The sequence below is a fragment of the Seriola dumerili genome, unplaced genomic scaffold (genome assembly GCF_002260705.1).
Source record: "Seriola dumerili isolate Sdu_G_001 unplaced genomic scaffold, Sdu_1.0 BDQW01000138.1, whole genome shotgun sequence".
In the NCBI taxonomy this organism is placed as follows: Eukaryota; Metazoa; Chordata; class Actinopteri; order Carangiformes; family Carangidae; genus Seriola; species Seriola dumerili.
Window position 1 is genome coordinate 6531112 of NW_019174393.1, and position 27563 is coordinate 6558674.

Genomic DNA, 27563 nt, shown 5'->3' on the forward strand with positions numbered 1-27563 from the left:
GGAGCGGGTGGTGGTGATGGTTGCTTGCCAAAAGCTTCAACCATCATTGCGTTTATAGATGAGGTATAGAAGAGGTTACAATACACCCTCTGAGCAGCGCTACTTGGAGGGACAAAATGGACGCTACAGTGATTCCCTATCAGAAAATGACAAGACGGGCTGGCCAGACTTGTGCTAGCTGGTTAGCATGCTAATTTCAGTGAGAGAGAAGAAGTGACAGAAATAGAGGCAAAACGAGAGTTAACATTGGTGTTGCTCTCCACCCCTGGAGACAGCTCTTGGTGAGTAAAGGAGTGAAGTTCGATGCTGAATTCACAACATTTCTTCTAAACTGGTAACTAAACAGCTGTTAATGCTAACATTGGCTGTGTAGCAATAGCTGAAAATCAAAATACCTTCTTTGAATCGTGCCAGATATGTGGTGGCATTTATTGCTATGATAGAAGTAACTGCTTCAGTGGAATGGCATGGCAATAACATGCTGTGTAGTTTGTATTTTGTCAAGTTACAAGTACACATTTCATTTAAGATTGCTCTTCTATAAACCAGCAGACCAGTGAGAGCACACTGCAATCCTGCCGTTTCTTGAAGATATTGTCACTTTATGGAACATCTCATAAAGCTGTAGTGAAATCAGCAGAATGATCTCATCCTGCTGGCAGAATTTTGGTGTTGAGAAAAGAAAGATTTTAAGACTGACTATGAAGCCCTATAACTTGTGAAGATAGACATTTTGTGGAGGGCATCAGGTGGCGGGTTTAGAGACAAAGGCAACAACCTTTCCCATGTGCAGCAGCAAAGGCGCAGTGCAAGTGGGGCACCGTGCTGTCAGCGTGAGTGACACAGTAAAAAGCTTCAGAGAAAGGAGACGGCAAACACATGAAAGAAAAACCAAGAGAAAACAGAAAGAACAGGAAAAGGGTTAGACAGATGCAGAGTGACAGAGAAAGAGTGAGAAGGAGAGGTGTAAGGTGCGTGTCAGCTTGCAACATGTGGTAAAGCTGTGTGTGTATGTGTGTGCGCGTGTGCATGTGTGTGTCTGGGGGCTGTAAAGTGTAGGTGATGCCTGCGTCCCCCGGGTTGGACCAACAGATGGGCCACTTCATCCTTCAGGAGACACTGACTCATGAGACAGGTGACAGCATGCACCCAGGCACTACTAGCTCACACACACACAAACAAACACACACACCCATGTCTGCACAAATAGCTTCTACTGAGCCACTGAGTGAGTGGAGCTTTGATACACATGTACAGTAAGAGGCCAATGGGTCCAAATACTGTTGGAAAAAATAGTTTGGTATTCAAGTGACATTTTACAAAAATAAGCGCAGTAGCAACAACAATTTAATAATATATAAACAAATTATGATTTAATAACATTGAGGTTTATGTCGTTACTGGTCCTTCACCACGTAAATTATCTTTAAAAAAAGCCTGTACTTGATGCCAACAACAAATCACAGCATACACAAGTTTTTTTTCAATTAATTAACTTAATTAAAGATTGTGTTTTTAATAACCACAGTAAAAAATTACATAAACTACGTTTTGTGTCATCATAAAAATAGCAGCACTAACTACAGCCTCTAAAATGACCACCGACATCAAGTCAACCTCTCTATGACAATTTCAACAGAAACTCAATTGTTCAAAAAAAAAAAAAAAGAGTTAGTTGCTAATAATGGCAGCTAATTCATTCTAGGAACATGTGACATTACAAACAGTGGTGAAATAAATCCCCTTTAAACTAACACTCTTGAATGCACGCACACAACCAATTAAAGACAGGGCTCAGTACGGCACCAATCAGGCACATACCAAAAGAAAACATGTTTGTATCAGCACTAACTATTCTGGATGCTGCCAGCTCAGGATGCTACCAATGGCTTGACCCCCCGACACACTCAAAACACAGTCACTCACACACACAGAGACAAACACTCACCAGGGGTTGAGTAAACATACTTGAATGTAAACAAGAAGATTAGGGCTGAAGAAAAACAGTAACTGCTGCTCGGCTATCAGATGGACATTTATGCACAGGCACACCAAGTACCTAGATGGTTAAGATCCATCTATAGATTGTATGGGAGCCTTGGTTGCTGAAGAAATATTATATTTATATGTTATCAAATTGTTCATAAAACATTAATGTCTCAATGTACTATAGACAATACTATGTCAATTATTATTTTTTGCAACCAGGTAAATCAATGGCTCTGTGTTTGTCATTGCTCTGTCAGCTTTGTGCTACATCCATTATGTATGAGCACAATTTTCACAAACACTCACTTGGAATGAAAACTCAACCCCGTCTGTCAGTTATAGACTTATCACCTCGTGTGATAAGTGAAACTCAAACAGTTTTCATGTCTTGCCAGGAAAGTCAACTTTTAAAAGCTGGCAGAAAATGAGACTGAAAAAGTTGATTTCCTGAAAGTTAATTCTGAAGCTTTCAGTTGCAACACATATCTCTACTCTGTCTGCGTGCTCGTCCGTGCACTTACGTCCTGAGGGATCAGGATGAAGGCGAAGGCATACTCGGTGGCCTGTGCTGGCAGGGTCCTGGTGCTGAAGGCAGGGGGTATGGTAGCCAGACGGGTGGACGTCACAACTTCTCTCTGAGGGGGGATGAAAGACGGACAGAAATCAGACTCAATATAGAACATTTTTCAAGACAGTCTGCATGATGTTGATCTACACAATCAAACATAGACACACAGTGACATTTGTTTTTTACCATGTGTAAATACTGTAGATGTAAAGTCTGGGTTCATGGTTTAAAACATTTACTCTTTGGAAATGTTTTGGTTTATGAGTTTGAGGTTTTGAGACTGTGAAGTGAAGCTGAACAACAGTCAGAGTTGTTGTTTGTGATGATGACTGTCTCTAAGCAAACATGACAGACATCCATCTCTTGCCACATCAGTAAAAGAAGTTAAGGGAGATGTAGGGAGAAGTCTGACTTGTTCAATAAGATACAGAAAAGAATGTAACAAGCTTCTGATGAAAATTTACATTCTGAATTTTTGACATTACAAAGTGGAGCTCTTAAATCAGACGCCTCTGTAAGTGAAGGACATTCTCAAACAAAGCTCAACACAAACTCTTGCTGTAATTCATCCTGGTACCTGTAATCTATTCCTACATTTTCTTGATTCTGGATTAATTTTGCAAATCCATATGTCATTTAAATGATGACAGTTTACAACTGTGGAAGAAGGACAGATGCCATATTGTAGCTTAAGGGCTGTATGCTTGTATATGTCACCTTACCAATCATTTCACAGCTGTTTCTACAGCAGTACCAGGGCCCCTTTCACTAAGCTCCATCTGCTCTCTAGCTCGGATACAAGCTAAGAGTAAAGAAAGAGTAAAGACAACAATAGACGTCTCCAGACTCTTGTCAGATTAGAAAACACAGCAAAATGAGTAAAACGTGGAAAAGGCAATACTACTTGTCAGAGGAGTTGTTGTATTTTTGAATACAATGATGAGTGAAGACTCCAGTGCTATATATCCATTTTACGAAAATGGATAAAAACATCCATTTATAAACTTTACATTTATAAACGTTTTCTAAAAAGTGCTTAGGTGAGAAAATAACCCCAGTTTAACTGTGATGATTAATGATGTAATGTTTGTAATGATTATAGGCAATTTGATGAAGTCATAATCTTTGCAACGACATTGATATGTTCGCCTGCGTAAAACACCTGTATGTTTTTAGAGGATCTATTGTGCAGTACAGTCATCTCACCTGTGTGTTTGTGTATTTTCATCTTCAGTAAACAAAAAAAGTACTATATGTAAAACATATATACTAAATTTCACTGATATGTAGCATTTAAGGAATTAAACTTAAGACATCCTGAAAGGTATAAGCCAATGTGAGTAATCAATCACTGATCACTATATGCTTCTTACTGGGAGACACACTGGTGGAAAGTCAGACAAGTATAGCCATTAGAAGTGGGTAGTTAATTTAATGACCTCCACATCTTAGGTTAATGTGTTCATTGGACTGTACAGTCTAGACAGAGAATACCTTCAAAATTTATTATGGATTAGAAGGTTTAGACGCCATATTTAATTTTGACAGCACTTCAAATGTAGGCTTTAAAAATAAAAGACAAGGTGCTCTGCTGTGTTTTCCAACAATCACATAATAATTCATGTACTGAGCTGCACCTGAGACAGGTGGCAATATTACCAACTAATAGCTCATGACACAGCAGCATGAAATCAAGGCCAGAATGACTCAACCCAAAATGACGCAAAACTACAGAGAATGAGGTAGATATCAGCTTGATTTTTTTTTTGTGTGCCAGGTCGGCCTCGGAGAATCACACTTTCAGCAACATGCCAGGACGCATCGCGTCTGCCAGCCAAACCTCGAGCTGTCCCCCACTCTGAGGGCAGTCACACACTGTGCCGCTCCACTGCATCATGGGAAATCTCCCGCAGGCCAGGGGTTGGCTGCATGAGCCACTTGGTGATGCAAGCATGTGTATGCACGTGGGTAGAAACAGACAATAACGCATCACAAGGATTGAGATGGAGTGCCTTCGTCATCACAGAGTAAAAAAAAAAAAAAAAAAGATAGAGGGGGAGTTCTGCTTTTGTCATTGGTATGAAAAGGAATAAAAATGATACACTGAGTAGCACTCTTTGCTTCAGTCATAAACAATAAAGGGAAAACAAACAAGCCTGCATCGTATTTGTCCTAAAAACTCCAGCTGTAAGGATACATAAAGGCTGTTAGGCGGCTTTGAACATGGAAATAAGCAAACAACTGGTGTCTGAATAGATGCAAGAAACAGAAAAGAAATCCCTTTTCAGATACTAGATTGCCTCTGGCTGTGGGTTTGGCTAAAACAAAACTTTACAAATGTATGTGTGTTTTGAGCTTCAAACAATGCCACTGTTTTTTAATGATGACAATGCAACATTCAAACACCTCTTCCCCCAACACAAACAGTTTGTCACATGTGCACAAACTGTCAAATTTGTGGTGACAAAGTTACTCACGTTGCCATAGTCAATGTAGAAGACATGAACCTTTGCTGGTGACTCAACTCTCTCCACTCTGGCTCTGTACCTGCAGCAGCAAAAGAATAATTGAAAAAGAGAGGAAGACAGAGAGAAGGGGGAGAGAGAGAGACAGAGAGAGAGAGATAAGATACAGGAGAGGGAAACAGAGATGAAGACAGAGGGCACAAGAGGTAAAGGAGATGAGTAAATGATTCCGTGCTTATTTCCCTGGGGAGAAGGTGTTGGAGGATCTGTCTGTTGTGATCGGGGGAGAGGAACAGGCTGGGGGAGTGAGGGGGGGACGGAGGGGATCTATCAGGACATGGCAGGGCTGTGAAAATTGCACAGAGGCCTCTTTGCAATAAAGGGCAGATATTTAAACCTATTTTTGCCTTGTAGCAAATAACTTTAGTGCATTAGTGCTAATCACAAAAACCCAGCAGTTTCACTTCGTAAGGTTTGATTTTCTAGCACATTTGGCAAGCAGAATTTGAATGAAAATAAATTTGATATTTCAATGACAGGCAGATTATTGACAAATTAAAGGAAAGCCAACATGAAGTGTCTGAGTAAGAGCAAAATCCTTCTTATGAATTCCTACAGAAGCTACTGAGGAGCATGATTTCTTTTCTCACTTCAAGTCAGTTCATTTGAGGAAGTGTCTCTTCATCTGACCATCACTTGTCTGACTCGTCAACTTCAACAAACAAATGAGAGCAAGAAAGACAAATTGGCTGCATACCAAGGACAGTAGAAGAAGGCCAAATAATTAGATCCACATGGGCAAAGAGAGAGACGAGAACAAAGTTATAAGTGATTAACAGGAAGACATAAAGAACAGCAACGAGGCAGAGCGCAAGAGAGAGAAAGAGTGAGAGGAAAAAGTGCGAATGACTGATGAACAGAGGTTTTTCCCTTTCTATTCACTCTGGATGCATGGTGTTCTAAAAGGCCTTGAAAGGCAACGAATTTCTAATTAGCCCCCTAATGAAACAAGCCGACATTCCACAAAGATATGGACACAGAACAATGAGAACATGAACATAATTAGCTTGCTGAATAATATGGAGCTGGTATAAAAAAAAAAAGAAAAATGACAAAAATCTCAGACATTTGCCACCTGGTGCAGGATTAATGTTTTGCTGTTGAAAGAAACAACAGACATAATTGTCTGTACAAACAATAGGTTGAAGAAAGTTAAGGTTTACAACAGATGGCCTATTTAAAATGCTCGTTGGTTGCTGGGGCAAGAGGATAAGTTTAGTTTTGCCCCTAAAAACCAGGAGAGGAAGACAGAGGGAAGGAAGAGAACACCTGTGTCGGGGGAACATTTGGTTTTTTAATCAGTTCCGTGATCTTATTCTGCCTTCACCTTCTTGACATAGACACCCTCTCTCTCCCTCCCTCGATCAATGTGACTTCTATCTGTCCCCATGACCATCTGTAAACTTCCAACATCCGGTGTGTGGACGAGCTGAAGGTGTGCGTATGTGTGTGTGTGCGCCACTGTCAAGTGACTGCTGATTCTACAGGGCCAAATCAGTGGCAGCGAGCTAATTACACCCTGTGGGTGTCTGCAGTTAACGCATCACAGGCTTAGATAGAGACAAGGTAAAAATGAAATGTCAGGTGTTCATGAGAGAGAGAAAAAAACATGCAAACACGTAGCTCACAAAATTGTATAAAATATCTTAGTTGTTGTAGAGTTTAGTAATTTTAGATAATGACATCAGATCAACTTTTTCTGTCCAATCTTCTGATACTTGAACTCAGTGCATCTGCATGTTGCTAATGGGTTGAGGTCATTGTAAAGCTTTTAAATATTGTCACAAGTACCAAAATCTTTGCTCACCATTCACCATCAGCGAACTTGGCTATGCAGTAGTCCCCTCGGCGTGCGGAATAGGACCCTTCCACAGGTGGTTGGGCAGCGATCTCTGCTCTCATGGTCTCCATCAGACTTTCCAACTGGCCTCCTGAAAAACACAGACATGAGTGAGAACACAGTGATACTTCAATTCACAGTTCCAGTGCAATTCTTGAAGTTGCCTTTCATTACATCACTGTGAGTGTTTTCATCTCACTCTATTACTGATGTGTTCACTGTTTGCCTCCGTTACCATTTTATCTAATTTACCATGTGTTTCCTCTCCCCATAGAAGAAGCTAGAAATGTTAAGCTTTGATTGTGTAAAATGAGTCAAAAATTCCATTTAATTCTTTCATCTACAGAGGTGCAAACATTTTGATTTGGTTTGCATGTTGGCTTGACTGAGAGTCTGACAGGGACCAAGTCCTGAAGCAACAGCAGAAAATGAAAACATTTATATCCCACCCCTGCAGTGCTCCTAAATAAATGCATCTATATAAATGAAATGAAATAAAGTCTGATGTAACTTTGCAGAGCACTGTGAGACTGTGTGCTTCTTATGCACACAGTCATTTTCTGAGGGTTGTTTATGCTGTTTGTAACTGAACGGGAGTGCTTCTTGTAATCATTTCTCTGACGTTTGTTATGAAATTACTTTATTGCATGCTGCAGCATAGTCTGCAATAAAAAAGTAGTATTATAAAACATTTAGGTTCAAGTTGAATTGCATCAATGTCTTAGAAAAGGTACTTTGCATATTGATTCATATGGACGAGCACAAAAAATCCAAACAAATCCTCATACAAATTTATAAAGAAGAAATTTTACAAAAATTAGCAAAAAGCTTTACCTTTGGATAATGAGAAAAGACAATATTATTCGAGGAGGTTTTTTTCTTATATACTAACAGTATGAACATATCTGCTCAAAAGCCATATTAACTCCAAGTGCCCTTTAGAGACTGAGGCCAAAAATACACTGAAGAAAAATAAAATGTGGTTTTTGTAGCTGTTAACCCATTAGCACCACACAGCTAATGCTGGTTTGACCCTGTTGGAGAAATACAGCTTTGAGTAAAGCAAGCCAGCTCTCCCAATGGGCCTTTACGGCCTATGAAGCCATTATATCATGCACCGCAGACCTATTATGGTGGATTCAAGGCGAGAATGTGGCTGTCGATATGGTGGGAGTTGGAAACATCAGATAGTGAGTAACAGCTCCATTGATTCAATCACTGCGGTAAATGGCAGTCAGATTTGCACCCATCAGGAAGCTGATTCTGAACTCCACTAAGTGTCACAGTCACTTCCTGATGTTTGTGTAATATGTACAGTATATTTGTTTGTGCATGGAGGATTATGTATATGTACATAATGTAACATATGTCTAGTTTAGTAAAGTGGCCCACATGAAACTCCATGCCTGCATTTTTAGAGCCCATTATCACTGATTTACCACCTGAAGGGAGTTTGTGGGCAAAAATAAAACATTTTTCAGGGTAAGAGATTAAGAGAGATGCAGTTTATTCCCTTAAAGTTCTTCTAAAGAAAATCAATTTTTTGGCTATGTTCATGGCATGGCGTCTTACAGGGTTCTTACATGTTGCAAATATGTTTTGGATAAAAAAGACTGGGAAAGCATCACTGTTGCTGCAGTGAAGAGAAATGAAGAGATCTCTAGTCGCAGTAGTGCGTCCTTGTATTCAAGGCATTTGATTCCAAAGCCTCCATCAAAACAGCAGTAACCATAAAGATCATTAAAAAAAAACAACTTCAAGTTGATGAATTGTGTCACTAAAACTCTTTAAATATGCTAGTGTTGGGTATAAACAGGATAGAGAAGAAACCTGATTAATGACTATCTGCATGTGGACTTGGGTTTTACACTAACCAGGTTATTGTAGCGCAGGTAAACCCATTCTCAGATTTCCTGTCTCAACCGGATATCTCCCATTAACCTGGTTTCTTGTGTGCACACAAATACAGTCAGTGTGTGTGTCTGAGTGTAGAATTACCAAGTTCTGCTTACTATACATGTTACTATCAAACAAACAGCTTGGAGGCAGTGCACACACCTTTCTTTACTACTGTACTGCTGTGAGTTGTCATTAACACCTAATATTATTTATGCTTGTATATGTAATATATAAATATATATATATAATGATGCTGTTTTCCCAGGGTTATCTGTGCTGAGTTAGCCAGGCAGCTGCCAACCAACAGCAGACAGAAAATCTTCATTAGCATGATGCCAAAATACCAACGAGGGGTATGAAGGGATTTAGAGTGTGAAGCAAAAGCTGGGAGCTCAGTTTGATTGTGGAGGGGGTCAGGGCAAGGGGGGTGGGGTGTCCAAACACCTTGTTGGCCACCCACTGCTACACCAACTGCTGACGAATGCAGTGAGGGGAATAGGAGTATAAATACACACACACATACACAGCCAAACAGATGCATCATCAGCCTTTTGTAGAGAAAGCAGTTTTTGGAAAACATTGTCAGATGAATTGCTTCCCGAACTCCTCGCCTTATACGCATACACAAACACACAGAGGTGGTGTGGTGGTTGCATCATTATGCTCCAGCTTTGCCACAGCAACTTGGTGCAGACTTAGTGGAATGGCACTGGGCTGCAGCCGTCACAGCCAGCCACCTCCTTGATTTATTAATCTAATTAAAAAAGGTTAGTGCGTTGCCTTCCTTCCCCCTCATACTGTACTAGTGTACATTTGTATGAGTGTATATTTACACTGACTTATATATTTATTTCAGTTCCTGGGCCATGCTCCAGTGTGTGTTCAGAGAGAACCAAATAAATGACACATGAGCTATAAGAGGGTTCTACCTGATATATATATATATATATATATATATATAAATGAAGCCCTAATGGATGGAGCCTCTTAGCCTAACCTAATTTACAATGCTTTATTCATGTAAATGGTTAACGCAGTACAGAGTAACTGTATGTATGTGCTGCTCGAATGATACATGAAATGGGGAAAAATTCTAACACGCCACATCATGAACAGTGTCCTGATTAGCTGATGGTGAGATGATATGACTGCCAAGTCTCTTTCTGTCATAAGTCTCATAGCCAATTCCTTGTATTCAAATGTACTACGCCATCCTGCTGCTAGCTTTGCATTACACCTACAGTGCAGTCATAAACTAAAATCATGCTTTTTCCTCCTACCTGCACCATGGCAATTTCTTATTGCTGCTCGAGCTGATTTCTCATGCTCAGATATGTCACTTTAAACCACCTGAAGAGCATCCTGTCAACCTCTTCTTTTTGATACACAAAAAATACCTAGGATTCTTAGAAAGAGGTAATGTGTTTAATCTGATTTTCACACATATTGTACAATATGTTCCCAAGCACCTAAAATTTGTTTCCTCCTGCAAGAAGACACACTGATCATTGCTCACTGTTTACATGATTTATGGCTTTAAAATGAGCATCTTTATACAGCCCAGCTAAAGAAAAATGCATCTGACGTGCACTCACAGGCACACATACACACACTGTTTCATGATTACATAAGATGAACATGTTAAACCCGAATGTATAATCTACAGTATGACACTGATGGGCTTTTTATTGGTGCCGCATATGTTACAATTTTTTGAGTCATTTTTTCCTGATGTCTGTTTGGGAAAAATAGTTTGGACGATGTATGTTCTACTATAACTATTCTTTGGGTTTACTGTGTGGTCTGGAAATACACTCTGGACTCTGTATAGGCTCTGGTTGGGGTTATACCAGTCAAAGGGTACAGACAGCGCAGTGTTATGGATCACCAATTTTAACAAGCTGATTTATGATCTGCTGTGACCCATAGATTCACTTCAATTACTTCCAAGTCAAGTCCAGTCACAATTTAACAATAAATCCATGCCCATCCACTGACTGATGTGAGTTCTGGCTTGTTTCTTTTCTGTCTTTTGTAATTTGATTCATGATTATAATAATGTGCAAAAAACTACTGTATTGTAGACAAATCAATATGTGGATACAGAAATGTATAATTTGTCCATGTCCACGTTTGTGTGTATTTGATTTAGTATGCATAATGTACTTCATGCATTATCATTATTCTCTGTTGGGATTTAGAGTTCTAATTTGCTGTGCAGGCTTCTTGGACGGAGCTTAACTGGCTTTGGTTATGAATTTATCGGGAACACATCACCCTTGTGTGCAGATTTAAGTCCAGGTCTTGTCCAGAGAAAATCATCTATGTAATATAAATATGCATATCACAATGCAAATAAATATACAGGAAAAGCAAGTATGTGCAGGGAATCAGACATATATGACCACAATAAAAGATAGTTCTCTGACTAGATTCAGCGTGGAGGGAAAGTGAAATGAGCTTTACATGCTGCAGGCCAGCACAGAGTGTAAATCCAGGCCCTCTGGGGTCAATTGAGAAAACTCTTATGCAAGTGCAGCATCCCAGTGAAATTCTGAATGAATGTGAACAGTCGCATTAGGAAGGAAGAGCAGCTAGGACAATCTGCATTACAGAGGCAGATTCCCATTTAATGTTGGCATAAAGACAACTAAATATCTGCGTGCAGAAGGGGTAAACCATGTCGAGCGTGAGTGCTCATTTTGTGTTGGAGGGAGAGCCAAAGCGATGATCCAAAAAAACAGCCGAACCACTGACTGCATCTGATGCTGGCCAATTTCTCTCTGTCTTCATCTCTTTATTCCTCTGTTGTTTTTTTTTTCCTCCCTGGTTCTGTAATTTATTTATACAGCATTATGGCTAAAACTGTTTGTAAATCATATATAATTACATTGTGAATGTCCAGTGCAGAGTGAGGGAGCGATTAAGCTTAAAAACAAGAAAACAATGGAGAAGGAGAGAGAATGAGAGAAACAGAGAGAGGGCAGGGAGACTGACAACAGTTTTACAGGTTGGTTATGATCATATTTGATTATACTCCGGCACAGCGTGTGAGCAGAGATGGGAGGGGGGGGGCAGAAAGCCAATGAAAACAGTGAATCATGTGCTCTTTCGCTACACATCCCAAGGCCGTACTGAATTCTATTAAGCTGTTTACGAAAGCCATTAAACCACAGAAGGGTAAATAATCACAATATGACAGAGGCAGAGGCCAAGAGAGCAATGGTTGCTTATAAGAGCATTGTCATTTCCTGGCTTATAAAAATGAGGGAATTAAGTGACAGAGTGGAGTGCATCTATGAAAAGGACACCTGCTGGGGAAACAAGTGACGGGAGAAGATCTGGAAACATAAACCTGGCTATAATCGACTATAATTCATGAAGGAAAAAGGAAGACCACATCTAGACGAGTGGGACATTGTCAAACTGAAGCTAACGCACACACTTTTTCTGCCAACATTCCTGCTGATGTTAGTAGCACAGCAGAGCCTTTGCTGTGTGCCCTGGCTGACTGGTCAAAGATTGTGTGGACATATGGATGGTGCACCATCTACCATCTGAGAGATTCACAGCCGCTGAACGGAGCTTTTGTGCTTTAGCTCACCTGTTGGAGTGTTAAATATGCATGAGGTTTGGACAGGCTTTATCCTCTGGGGTAGAGGAATGGCTGCGTTTCAGGACATGCAAGTAACACTTCAAAGGTAGAAGGCTGCAATGACAAACAACAAAACACAGGCTTGGTGCAGTATGTACTGGCTTGGGAGGCCTGCATTTGTTTGTGTGTGTGGGCAAACATACAGCTGTTATGAGTCTAATGCCCCCTGTGGTTGGTCAACAAAGAACTGGCGCTCACCTGGGGATATTTGTACACTTTCTGAAGACACAGTGTGACAAGGGGGGGAGCTAAGACAAGAGAAAAGCCATTTACTCCCCTTCCTGAGTGATGTTTAAAGTGGTGTCAGCATCTGCCAAGCGTTGAGAGGCCACTATAAAAAACAAATGATCCCCCTGCTTGACTAATGCTGCTCCACTCCCACTGGAGTGATATGGATTATATCTCATGTGATACACCCCCCCACCCCCACCACCACCAATTACCCTGTTCCATTCCACCCTTCCCGGCAGTCTGGAGCCTTTTACGGCAAATTACTGTTTCTGTAATTGGAAAAGCCATCACTGAAAAATCTAAACAGAGACAGCATCTGTGGCTCTCTTTTTGCATCAGTCTCTCCTGCTCTTCTCTCTGCCACCTGTCCAGCCTCATTGACTGCAGCTAATGCCCTGTTTTGATTGTGAGGAGTCCAAATATACTCATAAGATGGCCCTGTGCACATTTGGGGAAGAGGAGCGGGGGTGTGGGCGAAATGAGCCTGGCCAGTTTTGAAGAGAACCCCATTTGGGCCTGTAAGTGGCTCACCACTGAGAAAAGTGTCATTCAACCACTCAGCTTTAGGTAATAGACCCAGAAGTTGACATTAGTGCAAATCATGCTTGCTAAGATAGTGAAGAATGAGGATGAATACGCTTATTTTCCGCCTGAAAATCAAAAGCACCCTGCCTCAAACCGACAGGTGAGCTGACCTTTTAGAAGCTAAGTTGCATATCTGATTAAATAATGAATGTCTTGGGAGGGGGGGTATCATCTGGACAGGGTCTGACCGCTAAATATTGCATCTGCTGCAGTGGCAGGGAGCGGGAAAAGTGAAAAACAGCGGCATCAGCTGCTGCAACTTTCATTCAACTGCTTGGATACTTTGTTCTCTGTAGGTGTATGGTCGAATGGCACCACAACAAGGTCTTGAACACACTTCAACTGAATTAAACATGAGACATAAAAGGCAGATGGACAAAGATACATGGTCCACGATGTGTGCAAAGACTTCACTGAAAGAAGAACCTTTCTTTTTTCAGCTTGTTTGAGAGGCAGTACAGATTCTACTTAGGCTGGATCTTAAATTAAAACAACAGTGTGGTAATTAAAGCCATTCTCCACGAATTTGAGGAGTCCATTAAACTATTTAACATAATCATTAATTCAGCTGTCACATTTAGCACTTTGTTGCATTTTTTATGTCATTTGCCAATAATCTGAGTTCATTTTTTCATTGTACAATTAGTTCCTTTACTTCATTGTTTTAATTAAGACTACTAAACAAAGAACTAACATGATTAACAAAAAATTACTTTTGCAAATGCTTTTGAAAACATAAAAAATAAAGTAGTTTTGTACCACACTAGTGTAGGAGTTAATTATCTCAACCCCTGACTGACTTTGGCTTGATGCCCACAGTGCCACAGAAAGATATCTCATCCAAAATGGGAAAAAATTAAAAATTAAAAATGAACAATGCAGGCAGCCTTGCGACAACCATTTTTAAATGTACACCCTTGTTTTTATTAAGCTCTATTGTATAAAGTAATCATCACTTTGCTGCCTTGACATGACATCCAATTAGCGGGCCGCTCACCCTGATCAATATGAAATGCTACAGTAATTCTCATGTCCTCATATTGAAATCAACACTCTGAATACCAGTGTTACTCTGGCAACCTGCCTCCACTTAATAAAGAGTTGAACTTGGAAACAGAGATACTGATGCGGTAGTGGTGTGAGATCACTGTAGGAGGCCGTATCGGCTGAAGATGTCATTGTTTGGGAAAGCATATAATAAAAGAGGAAACCAACAGAGAGGGAATAAGCAAATAAACCACTATGGAAATTGTCAAGTGGCCGTACCTCAACAAGCTCATGACAAAATAAGATTGAAACATATCATTTCACAGTAATGGAATTCAGTTTCAAAAGGCAGAAAGGGGTTTGGTTTGAAGTCTAGCCAGAGAGAGAACAGCTCCCTGCCTGCCTTGCTTCATCAGTAGCTGAGTCCAGCATCATTAGGTGATGAACAGCTGCTGTGTGTAAAAGGTAGAAGTGTGAATAATGCGGACGGAGTGGCACCTGGTTGGGGGGAACGACTCCACTCATTACGAGTCTGTATTGGTGCCAGGAAGCTACCACTAAACAGGATGTACCGCCAACTGCGCTGCAGCTGAGGCTCGGAGTGGGCAGAAAATGTGTGTTTGTCGGCTGGGCCGGGCTGGGCTGGGCCGGGCCGGGCCGGGCCGGGCCGGGCCGGGCCTAGCAATCCAGTCTCACGGAAGTAACAACTGAGTGAGGTCCAAATCAGTAGGAGGCCGCTAGCGAAGCAAAGAAAACCCTGTAGGAATGTTGCCCAGTGCTACAATCTGTTGACCAGGACAGCCCAAGCGGAATAGACCTAACATGGCTGAATGTTTACCCAGATCATACACAAGAATTAGGTGTGTGTGCCCCAACATGTAAACATCATGTGATAACTGTGGTCATATACAGTAAATGGAGCAAATATCATGTTGAGGATATGGAAAGGCCCAGTGGTAAACTAGTGAAATGCTGAGTCTCAATTCCATTCTAATAGCACATAGATTATATAATATACTAATTCAAGTAGTGGACCATCTCTGCAGTAAGTATACAAGACAGAAAATGGTGCGTTATGTGAGCAGAAGGAAATAAGTCATAAGTCAAAAACTGATTATGTTTTCTGTGATCTTCTTTGTCCTTTTAAATTTTAGTAGCTTCTCTTCTTCTGTGAAAAGGATACCTGCTGATCGTCATTTGCATCATGGAACAACACTGTCAATGAAGAGTGCATTCAAAATCTGAGCTCTGAGTATGAGTTTCAACAACATTTCATGGTCTTCCTAAGAAGATGAAGTATAGTTTGCCGGAGGGTACGGTTAAGCTCAGTTGACCAAAGTTCCATCCTTGGGTCAAGTGATTACCACTGAGCTATCCTCATGAAAACTGAGCAAACTTCATCTGCCGAGGAGGACTAAGAAATGAAGCTTAAAGCTCAGGGAAAAGCCAGAATGTGGCTTTTTTTTATTAGTCCTACTTCTGTTTTCAAGGTTAGGGATGTTCTTCAGCATCAGAGTCATTTTTCCAGTATGAAACTACATATTCAAAACTAGAGTCTATTGATACTAATAATGGTAACAAGCATTGATAAGAATCTCTTAAATTAGTTTTTGGTGGACAAACTATGTAACAGTGACACGGCTCTAAATAATATATATATATAATATGATAATAATAATAATAATAATAACAATCTGTACTGCAGTTTTTTGTTACTCAATGGCCGATGTATGTGCCAGGACACATCTGAACTAAGCAGCTGATTTATCCGTCCGACTGGAACTGAGGCACAGTTTATGAGTTTTTAGGGACACTAATACTATACCTGTACTTTATGTCTTTGATTGAAAAAGCAGAGCATCCAGTACTCGCGTTCTAGCCATCACAGTTACGCACCCCATAAAGACTTCAGGGCTATATTTAGAAAGCTTTTAATTATGTCTACTCTCCACCATAGTGGCAAAGCAACAACAGTGTACAGCACACAGCCACTTCCCCCCCTGTGCCTGGAGTGGCCTCTGTCTTTTAGTGTCCAAGGTCACACAGATCTATGCAGGTCCCCCTCTGACAGTAATTACATATAGCCTCCGGAGAGAGAGCAACACACACAAGGAAAATAGGGAGAGAAAAGAGAGACAGCAGTATGAAGGAGAGACAATGTGTGTGGGGAGTGAGACAATGAAAGATAAAAGCATAGAGCAACAGATAAAGACCCTCAAAATAAACTGCGGATTAAAGAGAGCAATCCCTCAAGCTTCTCAGTGACTTGGAAAAACCATTCCTAACATGAAATTAATCACTTATTGAGCTTGTGTAAAGATATCCATATATGAAAAAACCCACACTTAAGAGTAATTAAATGTGAATAATTAAAAGGGGTAAAATACAGAGCGCTTAGGTCCCCTGGAGAATAAAGATATTACAAACTGCATTTTCTTTATAATGTTCAAGAATCACTTAAAAGATAACAGCATAAAAGTTTATTACATGGGCCTACGTATGTTCATTCAAAGCTTAAAAACATCTGTGCAGACTTATTCAATCACCATTGCCTTCATCAGACCACAAGAAATAAATAACCACATCCTGGTCTATCAGAAAGCCACATCTCCCTCCACAGTGCAGAGACTGCATCTAAATATTAATGGCTGTAACCCCTCTATTTTTATGATTTTTTTTTTTCCTTCATCCTCTTCTTTTCTCTACTATAACAGATACTGTCCACTATAGTGCTTATTATTACTACACTGTAATATCTGCTGCCATCTGCCTCAGACTTTATATGCTCTTATCAATGTAAGGTCATTTTGCATCATTTTTCTACTTTATGTCATCTATTGCAAATGGTGCTATCTACAGACACCTGACCCCTATCTCACATAACCTATTCTCACTAAGGTACAATTTTTATTCATTTTTCTTTTCTTTATCGTTCAAAACAGCACTTTGTATAGCACTTTCAATCTCATGCTCCTTATTGTTAGTATTATCCAGCTACCTGGAATATTCCACTACTTTTTGTTCTCCTCTTCTTGCCGCTCTGACACTTTAATTTTCCTACGTGGAATCAATAAAGTTCATCTTATCTTATTGATGAAACGGTTGAAACAAATGGAGGCTTAACTGCAGACAGAAAAATGACTCTCTCAGCCAGTGCCAGCTGTATTTTAATCATTTTGTTTCTATAAATACATCTAGCTTTCATGATCACTTTTACATCAACAATAAAAGCTGGCGATTATTGAAGTTAACTAAATGGGTTCGCACCTATCATCATTATGATGTCAAAAAGCAAAGCAGTGGCAATATTGTTTTATTTTCTTGTTTAAGTTGCTTTCACTGAGGCGTGTTCCTGGCTTCCAAACTGAACATCAGGTGAGAGACAGATCAGGGGGCAGCCAGTTACTCTAGGTTTGTACTCCATGTCATTAGTGTGCTATACCTCAAGGATGGTCAAGGAGTACTCAATGAAAGTGTTTGCTCCATCTGGCAAATGGAGTGCCGGCAGTGGCTGCCAAAAACACTGGCTGAAATTTTGTCTCTGATGTTAACTGGAAAAGTTGTAACAGGGAAGGAGAGAATGTGTAGGTGCTGTGGTAGAAACAATCCAACTCGTAGCATAATGTGGGTCTTAGAAGGTCAGTGCATCAGGGAGGATGTTGATTCAACTCTGTGGTCACTTTTGTTCATGCATCAAAGAGGTCAAACTTGTTACAGTGCCATTTGATTGTGTTAGGTCAAACTGCAGTGATTTTCACAGTGTCGTCTCGTGCTGTGTGTAATTTTAGTTCAGCTTTCTGAATCAGGGACTTGATAGACATGATTTGTTAGAGGTTAGATGGTGCAGCTAAAGTGCTGCACACATGGGATGAGGACAGTCATAGCACATACATAAAAATCTATTTTCACATGGTCTGGACCATAAACTGTGGAATAAACATTGTTGTTTCTGTGAGGTGGTATGTTGTCATCAGTTGCAATCACAGTATTTATGAAATTCAGCCTCTCCTTCTGAGCTTATCTGAGTATATAAATTACTTTACTTCAGAAATTGAGGGAAAGGGAAGAGAAGGGAGGTGAGGAGTGTGTGTGTGTGGGGGGGGGGGGGTTGTTGAACATGTAATGATATTGCAAAGCACTCAGCTTGTATGATTTTACAGGCCTTAACACTTTGATGTGCTCTTCAAGGGGTTGGTATGACTTAATGTAGCTTTGAGGAAGCGTCAGCGAAAATGAAAGAGACCAAGGGAGAAAAAAAAAGATGGGGGGGGGGGGGGGGGGGTGTGTGGGGGGGGGGGGGGGGGGGTTGTTGAACATGTAATGATATTGCAAAGCACTCAGCTTGTATGATTTTACAGGCCTTAACACTTTGATGTGCTCTTCAAGGGGTTGGTATGACTTAATGTAGCTTTGAGGAAGCGTCAGCGAAAATGAAAGAGACCAAGGGAGAAAAAAAAAGATGGAGGAAAGAGGGGAGGGGCAAACAACGTGATAGAGAGAGAGATGAGGGGAGTGAGGCAGGGGGTGAACACCGGTCAGGTTTTGCCTCCCTGCTGAGAATAACACTTTTTTTTTTTAAACTAGCACATAAGCCTCTTGGTGGAAGAACACGGGCCAATTAAAGGGAAAAATAAATAAATAAAACAGCCGCAGCATTGCTGGATCATCTAAAAATCAAGCCTTTATATGAGAAAAGATTAAATAACTCACAGCTCTCCTGTCAAAATACACTGAGAGCAGCAATATAAAAAATGCAGTTTGTGTACAATTTCTTTAAATGCAACCCTTAGGTTGCTGCTGAGAAAAACTTGTAAATGCTTTGCATCTTGCAGTTTCCATAGGTCCCTTATAGATATAAGGAATTCAGAAGAAATATGCTTAAAAAATAAATAAATAAATAAAAATAAAATCAATAATAATAATAACATTTTGATTTGTTTTTTCATGTGTAGCTCAAGCAGTTTCCCAAAAGCTTCCAAACTCAAGCTTCCTTTTAGATATACATGGAATATGCTTGTACATTTTCCCTGCTGACAGTCTGCAATGCTAAAGGCATTAACCCTTGCTTAAGGTTGACATGTGCCATGTTTCAGCCTCTTCCCAGTGACACGTGATTGTGGTCGGTGATAAAACCTTGCACATAACCTCCACATCACTACCGACTCACATGGGAGGGAAGCTGAAGTAGCCAGAGGTGGTGTAAGGGCTTTAGATTTAAATCTACAGCTCAGGGCAAGAAGATGAAGAGCAGATTGTTTCTGCACCCTTAGTAGCACCTGAAGAAAGAACAGTTCCGGATCACATGATTTCCACATTTGTATATGATTGGATTATTATGGTCTGAATGATGCTCAGGCTCAAATTGGCAGTAAATGAAGGCAAATTAATTAATTATGGCAGTGAGGCAAATTAAGAGGTGGCCAAAGTCAATTTCATGGCCTCTGACAGTCGACTGCCAGTGAAGCCAGATGTGGGGGACGGCTGAGTGAGGAAGACCTCCGCATCCTGTACTGCTCCCACACATAAACTGGCAGACGATGAGGGGACAGTGATTGGCATGAAGGCTTCAGATCTGTTCCAACTAGTTTGTGAATACAGGTTTGATTGTAATTGTGTGTTTCTGAATGCATAATTGTGTAAGATGATAATTAAGTCACAAAAGGCAAGGTGTCAATGACAGGATGGCTCAAATTCTAGTGGGTCAGAATTCAGTGACACTGAATCAGCCAAAAGACATTCTTTATGGCTAGACCACTTTTCTCTAAATATCACTCTGGATTATTTCTGAAAAGACAAATCTATTCTCACATTATCTGAAGCTTCAAATATTGACTGCAGTGGTACTAATAGCAAAAGCGCTGCTCAGTGAATTGTTGTTGAAGCACAACCTCAATCTGCCCTCAGTTACTGTTGCAACAACCTGCTGTGTGAGAGCCCTTACAATAATCACACACATAGTACATACTGTACATATACACATACACACAACTTGATTTTGATATTGCAGAAGACGGCCCATTAAGCAAACTACCTGAAAGATGGACCGTTACCCAGCACAAAACAGCACAGGGGGAGGTATTATGTGTGCACTCATTCGTGTATACAAAGACACACAAAAACACACACGCACACACACACACACTGTATACAGACACAAACTGCTTGTCAGAGGGAGCAGCCATGCGGGAGTACCAGGGATTGTTAGTTTTCCCATCTCCAAACTTTTCTCTCCCTCCCTCCCCGTGTCAGTGGTGACAAGAGGGGATGGTGTGATTTATTCCTGCCATTCAGTAGTAATAACAAGTGGGACGTCCTTTCTTTTGTCTCTACTGGTGGGAGGGATGCTGCAGCAAGGGATGAGGTGAATGTCTGAGTGGTAGAGATAATTGTCATTCATAAAGTCAGTCTGGTGTTAAAAGGGAATAAAAAGTGAGGGAGCCCTTGTGTGCATCTCTGTGTGGAGAGATTGTTGATGGTGGTGTTTACGGTGGGATTGCATACGATGATGAAATAGTCACTGTGGCATTAAGTAATAAAACATATTTACTCCACTTTCAACTTTTGGTAATTCGCTTTTGATCTACCCATGCATTCTGAATCGCATTGACAAATACAGTATTTGAGTCAAGAAATGTTCAATTATCACACATTTTAGAATCCAAATTATCATTAGTGCATTTTAATGTCCACATACCTGTCTCTACGTCCTGGCTGTAGAAGTGCAGGGTGTCAGTGATTTCGGTGACGTATACTGGTCTGTAGTTGGCCACGCGTTCCTTCTCCTCTGATAGATGCACAACCTCCTCGACTGGTTTCTCCTCATAGTTGGCCCAGATCTACAATACACACACACACACACACACACACACACACACACACACACACACACACAGGTGAGAAGGACAGGTCAGTGACCACAACAAATATTAGACTTCTGTAAAACAAACATGATGCTAAGATACTTTTTATTATTTTTCAAATAGTTTGAGAAAAGTAAAAAAAAAAAACACACAAATATGGAGAATAGATGGTGTGACACTTCATTAGTTTGAGTCATGCTCCAGTCACTAAATGTTTCTGAATATTTTTCTTTTTACCACCCACTAGAAATATAATAATGATTCACACATTTTGCACTGCTGACTGATTTGGTCTCTCATATTTATGAGAGCACCAGAGTACTGAGAGAGACCAGAACACTGTGCAGATAAACCAGGCTTTGGCGATGTATTACCTGAGCATCAAAATCAAATCAACATTCATAATACAACCTTTTTATTACTCATTATCTTAGGCCAAACTCAAACCCATGATGCTACCAGGATATATTACAGTCTATTGTTTTTACCACAGCTTTCTGAACCACCATGATGCTACAAAGATGCTTCAATTCAGAGCAGATAGTCTATGAATAAAACAGAACAAGTAACGTACCAATCCACTGGTCTAACTTTCCCCACTGATCATTTGAAAGGAATTATGGTTGTCATAAACAACTCTGCACATTATTAGAATGTGACTAATTCTCATGATGAAACAAGGCAAGCATTTGTATTGTAAATGCAAAATGGATGAATGGAAGTCAACTTTCAAGAAACTGTCTTATGTTTGCAATTCAAAGTGTATGTTTCTGTTGAAACCTGAAAATTAAAAAATTATACAATTCATAGGACAAAAATTATAGAGCATGGCATGTGAGCAGGAGCAAGTAAGAATGGGCCCAATGTGTCCCAGCTCGTCTCCATGATTTCCAAGGACAGGGTCAGGGGTCACACTTTGCTTGTCCAGTTTGGCCCAAACAGGATCCATGGGAATTAACTCTGTCAGGACATTAGTTTGACTTGTCCTTAGTGTGTGTGTGTGTGTGTGTGTGTGTGTGTGTGTGTGTGTGTGTTTGTGTGTTTGTGTGTTTGTGTATGTGTGTGTGTGTGTGTGTGTACTTGTGAGAGCCAAATTGACTCTTTTCAGGGTTAAGTGCTGGGTTAGGGTTAAGTTTAGACATTAGAGTACTGATGAAAACGTCACAAGGTTGGTAAAGAATGTAGTTAGTGAGGTTCTTTACAAGCATAGCAGTTTATGTGTGTGTGTGTGTGTGTGTGTGTGTGTGTGTGTGTGTGTGTGTGTGTGTGTGTGTGTGTCTGTGTGTGTCTGTGTCTGTGTGTGTAAGCAGGTTACATCCTTTCTATGCTGCATCAAGGTTAGTTCTCTTTTGGCTCCCCAGGAGAAACAGAGGGCAAGAGGCTCATTAGGGAGAAGTGCTTTGCCTTGGGCCACATATCAAACTGCATGGATGTCAGTACGTGTGTGTGTGTGTGTGTGCGCGTGTGTGTGTATACACAGAGAGCAAGGGATACGGTAGAAAGAGTGGGTGGTTGTTAAGACTGAATGCAGCTTGTTTGTATACAGCTTCAAGTACAGTAATAGTATTAAGCATGTGCATAAACACAAGATGGTCAGGATGAAAGCGAGCTAATCATCTCCCTGCAGATGAAGCGCTGGTGAAGGGGAGTGAAGGAGATGTATAGGAGGAGACAGGGAGTAAAAATGGGCGGGGAACTCAAAAGTCAAACAGTGCAACCACGCTTCATGGTGCTCCAACTTGTGCAGCAGCAGCAGCACAGCTTGTTACCATTCATTTCTCCAGGCTATTTGGGAAGTGTTTACTTTTAAAGGTTACATAAAGAGAAGGAAAAGAGGCAGACAGATTTTTTAACAGTGCAGTGATATTAGCCAATTAGGTTCTGGCTAATTATTTAACTGCATGGTATCATCGAGCTAATTAGATTAGCTAGTTTTAATGTTGTCATTTTTTCACTCTGCTTTAGCTCATCTGCAGAGCTATGCTAGTGTAAAGGCTTAGTTAATCATACCCGAGGCTTTTTTTAATATGCTGGCTCTTCAGCATGCTTATTAGATTATCATTTTACCTCATTGATGTGGTGATGTACAGTCTTATAGGAGTAAGCGGTGTGTGTGTATGTGTGTGTGTGTGTGTGCGTACATGTGCACTAGCAACAGAAATTGGTGAAAGAAAGAAAATGCTTCTAACTGTTAGCCATGAAGCAAGCAACAGTAGAACTGAGTGCTGCTGCCCTGTCTACCCGCTAACAAAAGACAGGGTCATACTACCCAATTACATTCAATTATTCATCCCACAAATGCTGCAGAAAAAAAAAAAAAAAAAAGCGGGAGAAGAGAGGAGAGAAAGGAAGGAAAGAGGGAGGAAAGAAAGCAGGTAGAAATTATGTGGATTGAGGGCAAGCAAGGTTAATGAAGACTGAAAACATGGCCACGCTTCGTAAACCCCGAGATCAGCCACGATATTTTTGTACGGCATTAGATAGGCATGTGCATTATTAGCACACACATATACAGCCACTTGCACACATTATATGCACAGCCACAAATGCTGGAATACACATTGTGGGGTAACAAGATTCCACATTGCAACTGAGCTGACATGGTTTGGCTTTTAATCAAACCTGCAGCACCACTTAGGGATGACAAAGATTAGAGTGTCACCATTCATTAGCCTGGTGGCCGTCACTGTGGCACCTTTAGGGTGGTAACAAGTGGGTTGGCTTATGGTGGGATTGGTGACCAAGCACAGCCACAAGGCCTCCTGTTGACCTCCAGCTTTGTGTTGAGTACGGGTGTCACAGTAACAAGAGACAGGTATAAAGATTTGTCCAGTGAAAGTTCTCTATGAAGCTTTACACAAACTAAACAAACCAAAGCTACTTAATTCAAATTTAGTGGTTGTACAAATGCATATAAAGTCAATGAAAAGAAAGAAAGAGGCAAACAGGTGCAGATTAGACAGTCTCTTGCCTCTCATTCAATCTGGGTTTTTTGAGGACAATGCAAATGTCCATTTTGCTCTCAACATGTTATGTACATATTGAGTTCTGACTTGGCAGATGGGCAGTTGTAAGCCGCTGTGTATTTGTTCTCTGTGGCAACCAACATAAGGGTTATTGTTTCATCTGAGTTGTTGACCAGCGTGCTTTTTCGCACTTCTAACATTTTACCATCTTGTGTGGCAGGTTTCCACTGAAAATGACTGCTGCCTCTTCTCTCTTTGAAGCTACATGTGTGAAATATGGCTAACACCGTGTCTACACAGGAGGCGTAGCGTTAGCAGCACGCTAGCGGAGCAGTAGCAGCAGATTCAGAGCTCCATCTATGTCTCAACAGGATGCTTTTAAGCACAGCATTGAGTGTAGATCACCAAGATTTTGACAGTGCTCAGTGCCAAACATGCAATCACTGCAGGGATGTAAAATGGAAGGACATGGACTTGGAGCATAAAAATATTCTGTGGGTCATTTTTACGCACATATTGTGTGAGTGAAACGTGAGCTTTGTGTAGACAGGAGAAAGTCTGGTAAAAAAATTGTTGAAATAGTTGTAGTGGTAAATATTTAATGGTAATGACTGAGTGTAAGCTATAACTCACACACACACATTTCAGACAAACGGTATCAGAGGAGACCTCCATAATTTTCAATTGTCTATTGGTTATTTGTGGCCAAGACCTTCTAAAAGACTCCAGTGGTCAGTGTGATTACAACAAGTTGAACACTGGATTTGCCATTTGTCTCTGAGTGCACTATTAGAAACACTATAGTCTAATCTCTTTTTAAAGTACAAATAAATGTACACACACACACACACACACATACACAGGCTGTGCCCAGGGCTGATGACCTTCCGTGAGCAGCCAACCATCCTGTTTGTTCCACTTGAATGCAGGTATGTGACTGCTGCTTCTGCTGCTGCTCTGCAACTGCAGCCAGACGCTAGAGCCACTAAGCTGCCAGAGACAATGAGAGAGAGCGCGCACGTGAGAGAGAGAGGGGAAGAGAGGAGAGAGATAGAAAGATGGGGAAAAGGAAAAAAGCGGCAGGCCATTAAGCTCGGGCTGAAAGGACAACAAGTCCTAATAATGGGGGCCAAACAGAGAGATGGCAGGTTAGGCTGACCTTCACAGCTCCTCAATGACAAAACACACTTAGAGCCAAGTGAGTGACAAGTGAGTCCAGTGGGGTAATGTGAAGATGGGGCAGGGTTGCTGTATTGCTGCACATGGTGACTATCACAACCCACATGAAAAAGGCTGACGGAAGTGCTCAAGCATGTGTGGTAGGGATTAGGCTTGTTCCCAAATCCATTTTACAAAATCAGTTTTTTTTCTCTTCTCTACCTTTCATTCTCTTAATCTTCTATCCCCCTGATTCTTTTCTCTGGCTACACATCACATTTATCACATTTATCATCTAATTTTTATATATATTTAATATAATTTAATATTCCAATATAAATTGATCAGTTAACAATGGAAATATATTTTATTTTCATAGAAATTGTGACAAAATTTCTAAGACAGTTGAATTTTAGCAGCCAAATTGGTGTCTTTAAGTGCCAAGTGAAACCTGGAAGCAAAATGCCTGGCCCTGAAGAAATACCTGGTTATAGCCAAATTGTTGCAGCAATTTACTGGTGGTGAGTCTTAATTTCGCAGCCTGGCACACCAGCTACCTTGCTGATGGAAGAGTAGCTCTTCAGCAGTTGGTAAGTGCAGCTCTGCTTCAGGGAGTTAAGTGGTCCGCTGATTAGCTTAGTGCTGATTTTTCTGAATATTTCTAATTTGATGAAGAGCACTGCAGCCTAGAGAGCCTAGGCAATGGTGCTACATTCATAGATTCACACATACAAGCACAGGTGGATGAATACACAGACAGATGGATGACTGAACCCACACGAAGTGCCAGAACGAGGGGGTGAGGGCTGGTCTGAACACTGATTAAAGGTGGCAGTGTGTCAATTCTTGTGGTGTGTGTATGGTCTGTTGAGACCAAAAATCGCCATTGCTACCTAAAGTGCACTTTGTTACTAGGCAAGTGCTGAAATTTGTCAGTTAAGAAGGCCACACAAACACAAATACAAATTAACACAAAGAGTTTGGTGTAAACCTTCAACTGTTAAAACTAAACAGACTCATACCTCCAATACTCAAAATCCAGATTTACATACGAGCTGTTTTTATCTGAATCTCTAAAAGGCTTTCTATGATTTGAAAAAGCATGTTTTATTTTTATTCCATGATTACATTACACCCCTTTTATGATTAGCATGACACACTCAGTGCTCCTTGAAAAGAACATCATGAGGACTATTCTAACTACAATCCATCTTCACAATTCCTCATTAACCTGTCTTCACACACTGCGCACAGACACACACATATAAAGCACTTGACAGATGCAGTACGCATATGTCGCTGCACTCTGATTCAAACACACCTCAGTGGACAAGGTTGCTCTGCCCTCGCAACCCGTGACAAACTTGTGTAGGTCTGAAACAATGCAGTTGTCACAGACTAGCTGAAGCACAGAGTGATACGAGCAAGATACTGCAGAGTGCTCTGTTGTCTTACATGGGAACTTACATAGTTCCATTGTTCATTTATTACCCAATCACACTTGGAGAACAATTGAAATCAATAGGAGCCTGTTATTCATAAGAGATCACTTTGTAAATCAATTTAGCCCCTATTATATCCCTGATGAATCCCCTTTAGAGAGAATGGTTCATTAATTCAATCGAGGGCACGTTTTTCTCTTTTGGTCTTTCCTCGCACACTTTTTTTTTTTTTTACAAGCTCACATCAAAAGGCTCTATGCTACACATAAGAATAGAAATGGACCATTTTACTTATGATTAATTTTATCCTGTTTAGATGTTAGGTGGGTGAGCTTTACTCATACAACAAAACAAGAGATGATATCAAAAGCGAGTGCTGGAGAGGCAGTAAAGGATAAATATAAAAACACATTCTAATGCTAAAATCTCACCAAATAGTGCTGTCTTACTACGCTGCATTTCCTTTTTTTTTAGCATTCAGAATTTACTCCATGATATGATGTACAAACATTTTCCCTGCAGATTACAATAAGCTCTAGAAAAGAATTTGATTGGCATACAAAGTGAGAGAGAGAGCTCATTAGAAATCTGCATTGGTGTCACATTAATGATTGGGAGAGGTTGAGGTGGTAGAGAGGTGGACGACCCTGGATTTCCTGTTGCTCCATGATGTTGTCTGTATTGACTAAGCCATTAGAGGCGGAGAATGATCAACGAGACGGACAATTGCTTCATTGAGAGGCATTCTGCCACATCATAGCTGAGACATGGGACCTGACACCAAACATCCCTCTCCATGTTTGAGGTGAGAAGCAGGTTACTTAGGCAGGAGGTTACTTAATCCTTTTATTGCAGCCA

The 27563-nt window shown here is 40.6% G+C and overlaps 1 protein-coding gene across 1 annotated transcript in view; it reads right to left on the reverse strand.

Annotated features, from left to right (window-relative positions):
• The window catches only part of snd1 (staphylococcal nuclease and tudor domain containing 1), a 171632-nt gene that overhangs the window by 17668 nt on the left and 126401 nt on the right, over positions 1-27563 (reverse strand). Inside the window, exons 18-21 of the mRNA XM_022749010.1 lie at positions 20974-21115; positions 6890-7013; positions 5035-5104; positions 2511-2624 (exon numbers count right to left, since the gene is read on the reverse strand). Of these exons, the coding sequence (XP_022604731.1) occupies positions 2511-2624; positions 5035-5104; positions 6890-7013; positions 20974-21115 (450 nt within the window). The remainder of the gene's footprint in view (positions 1-2510; positions 2625-5034; positions 5105-6889; positions 7014-20973; positions 21116-27563) is intronic.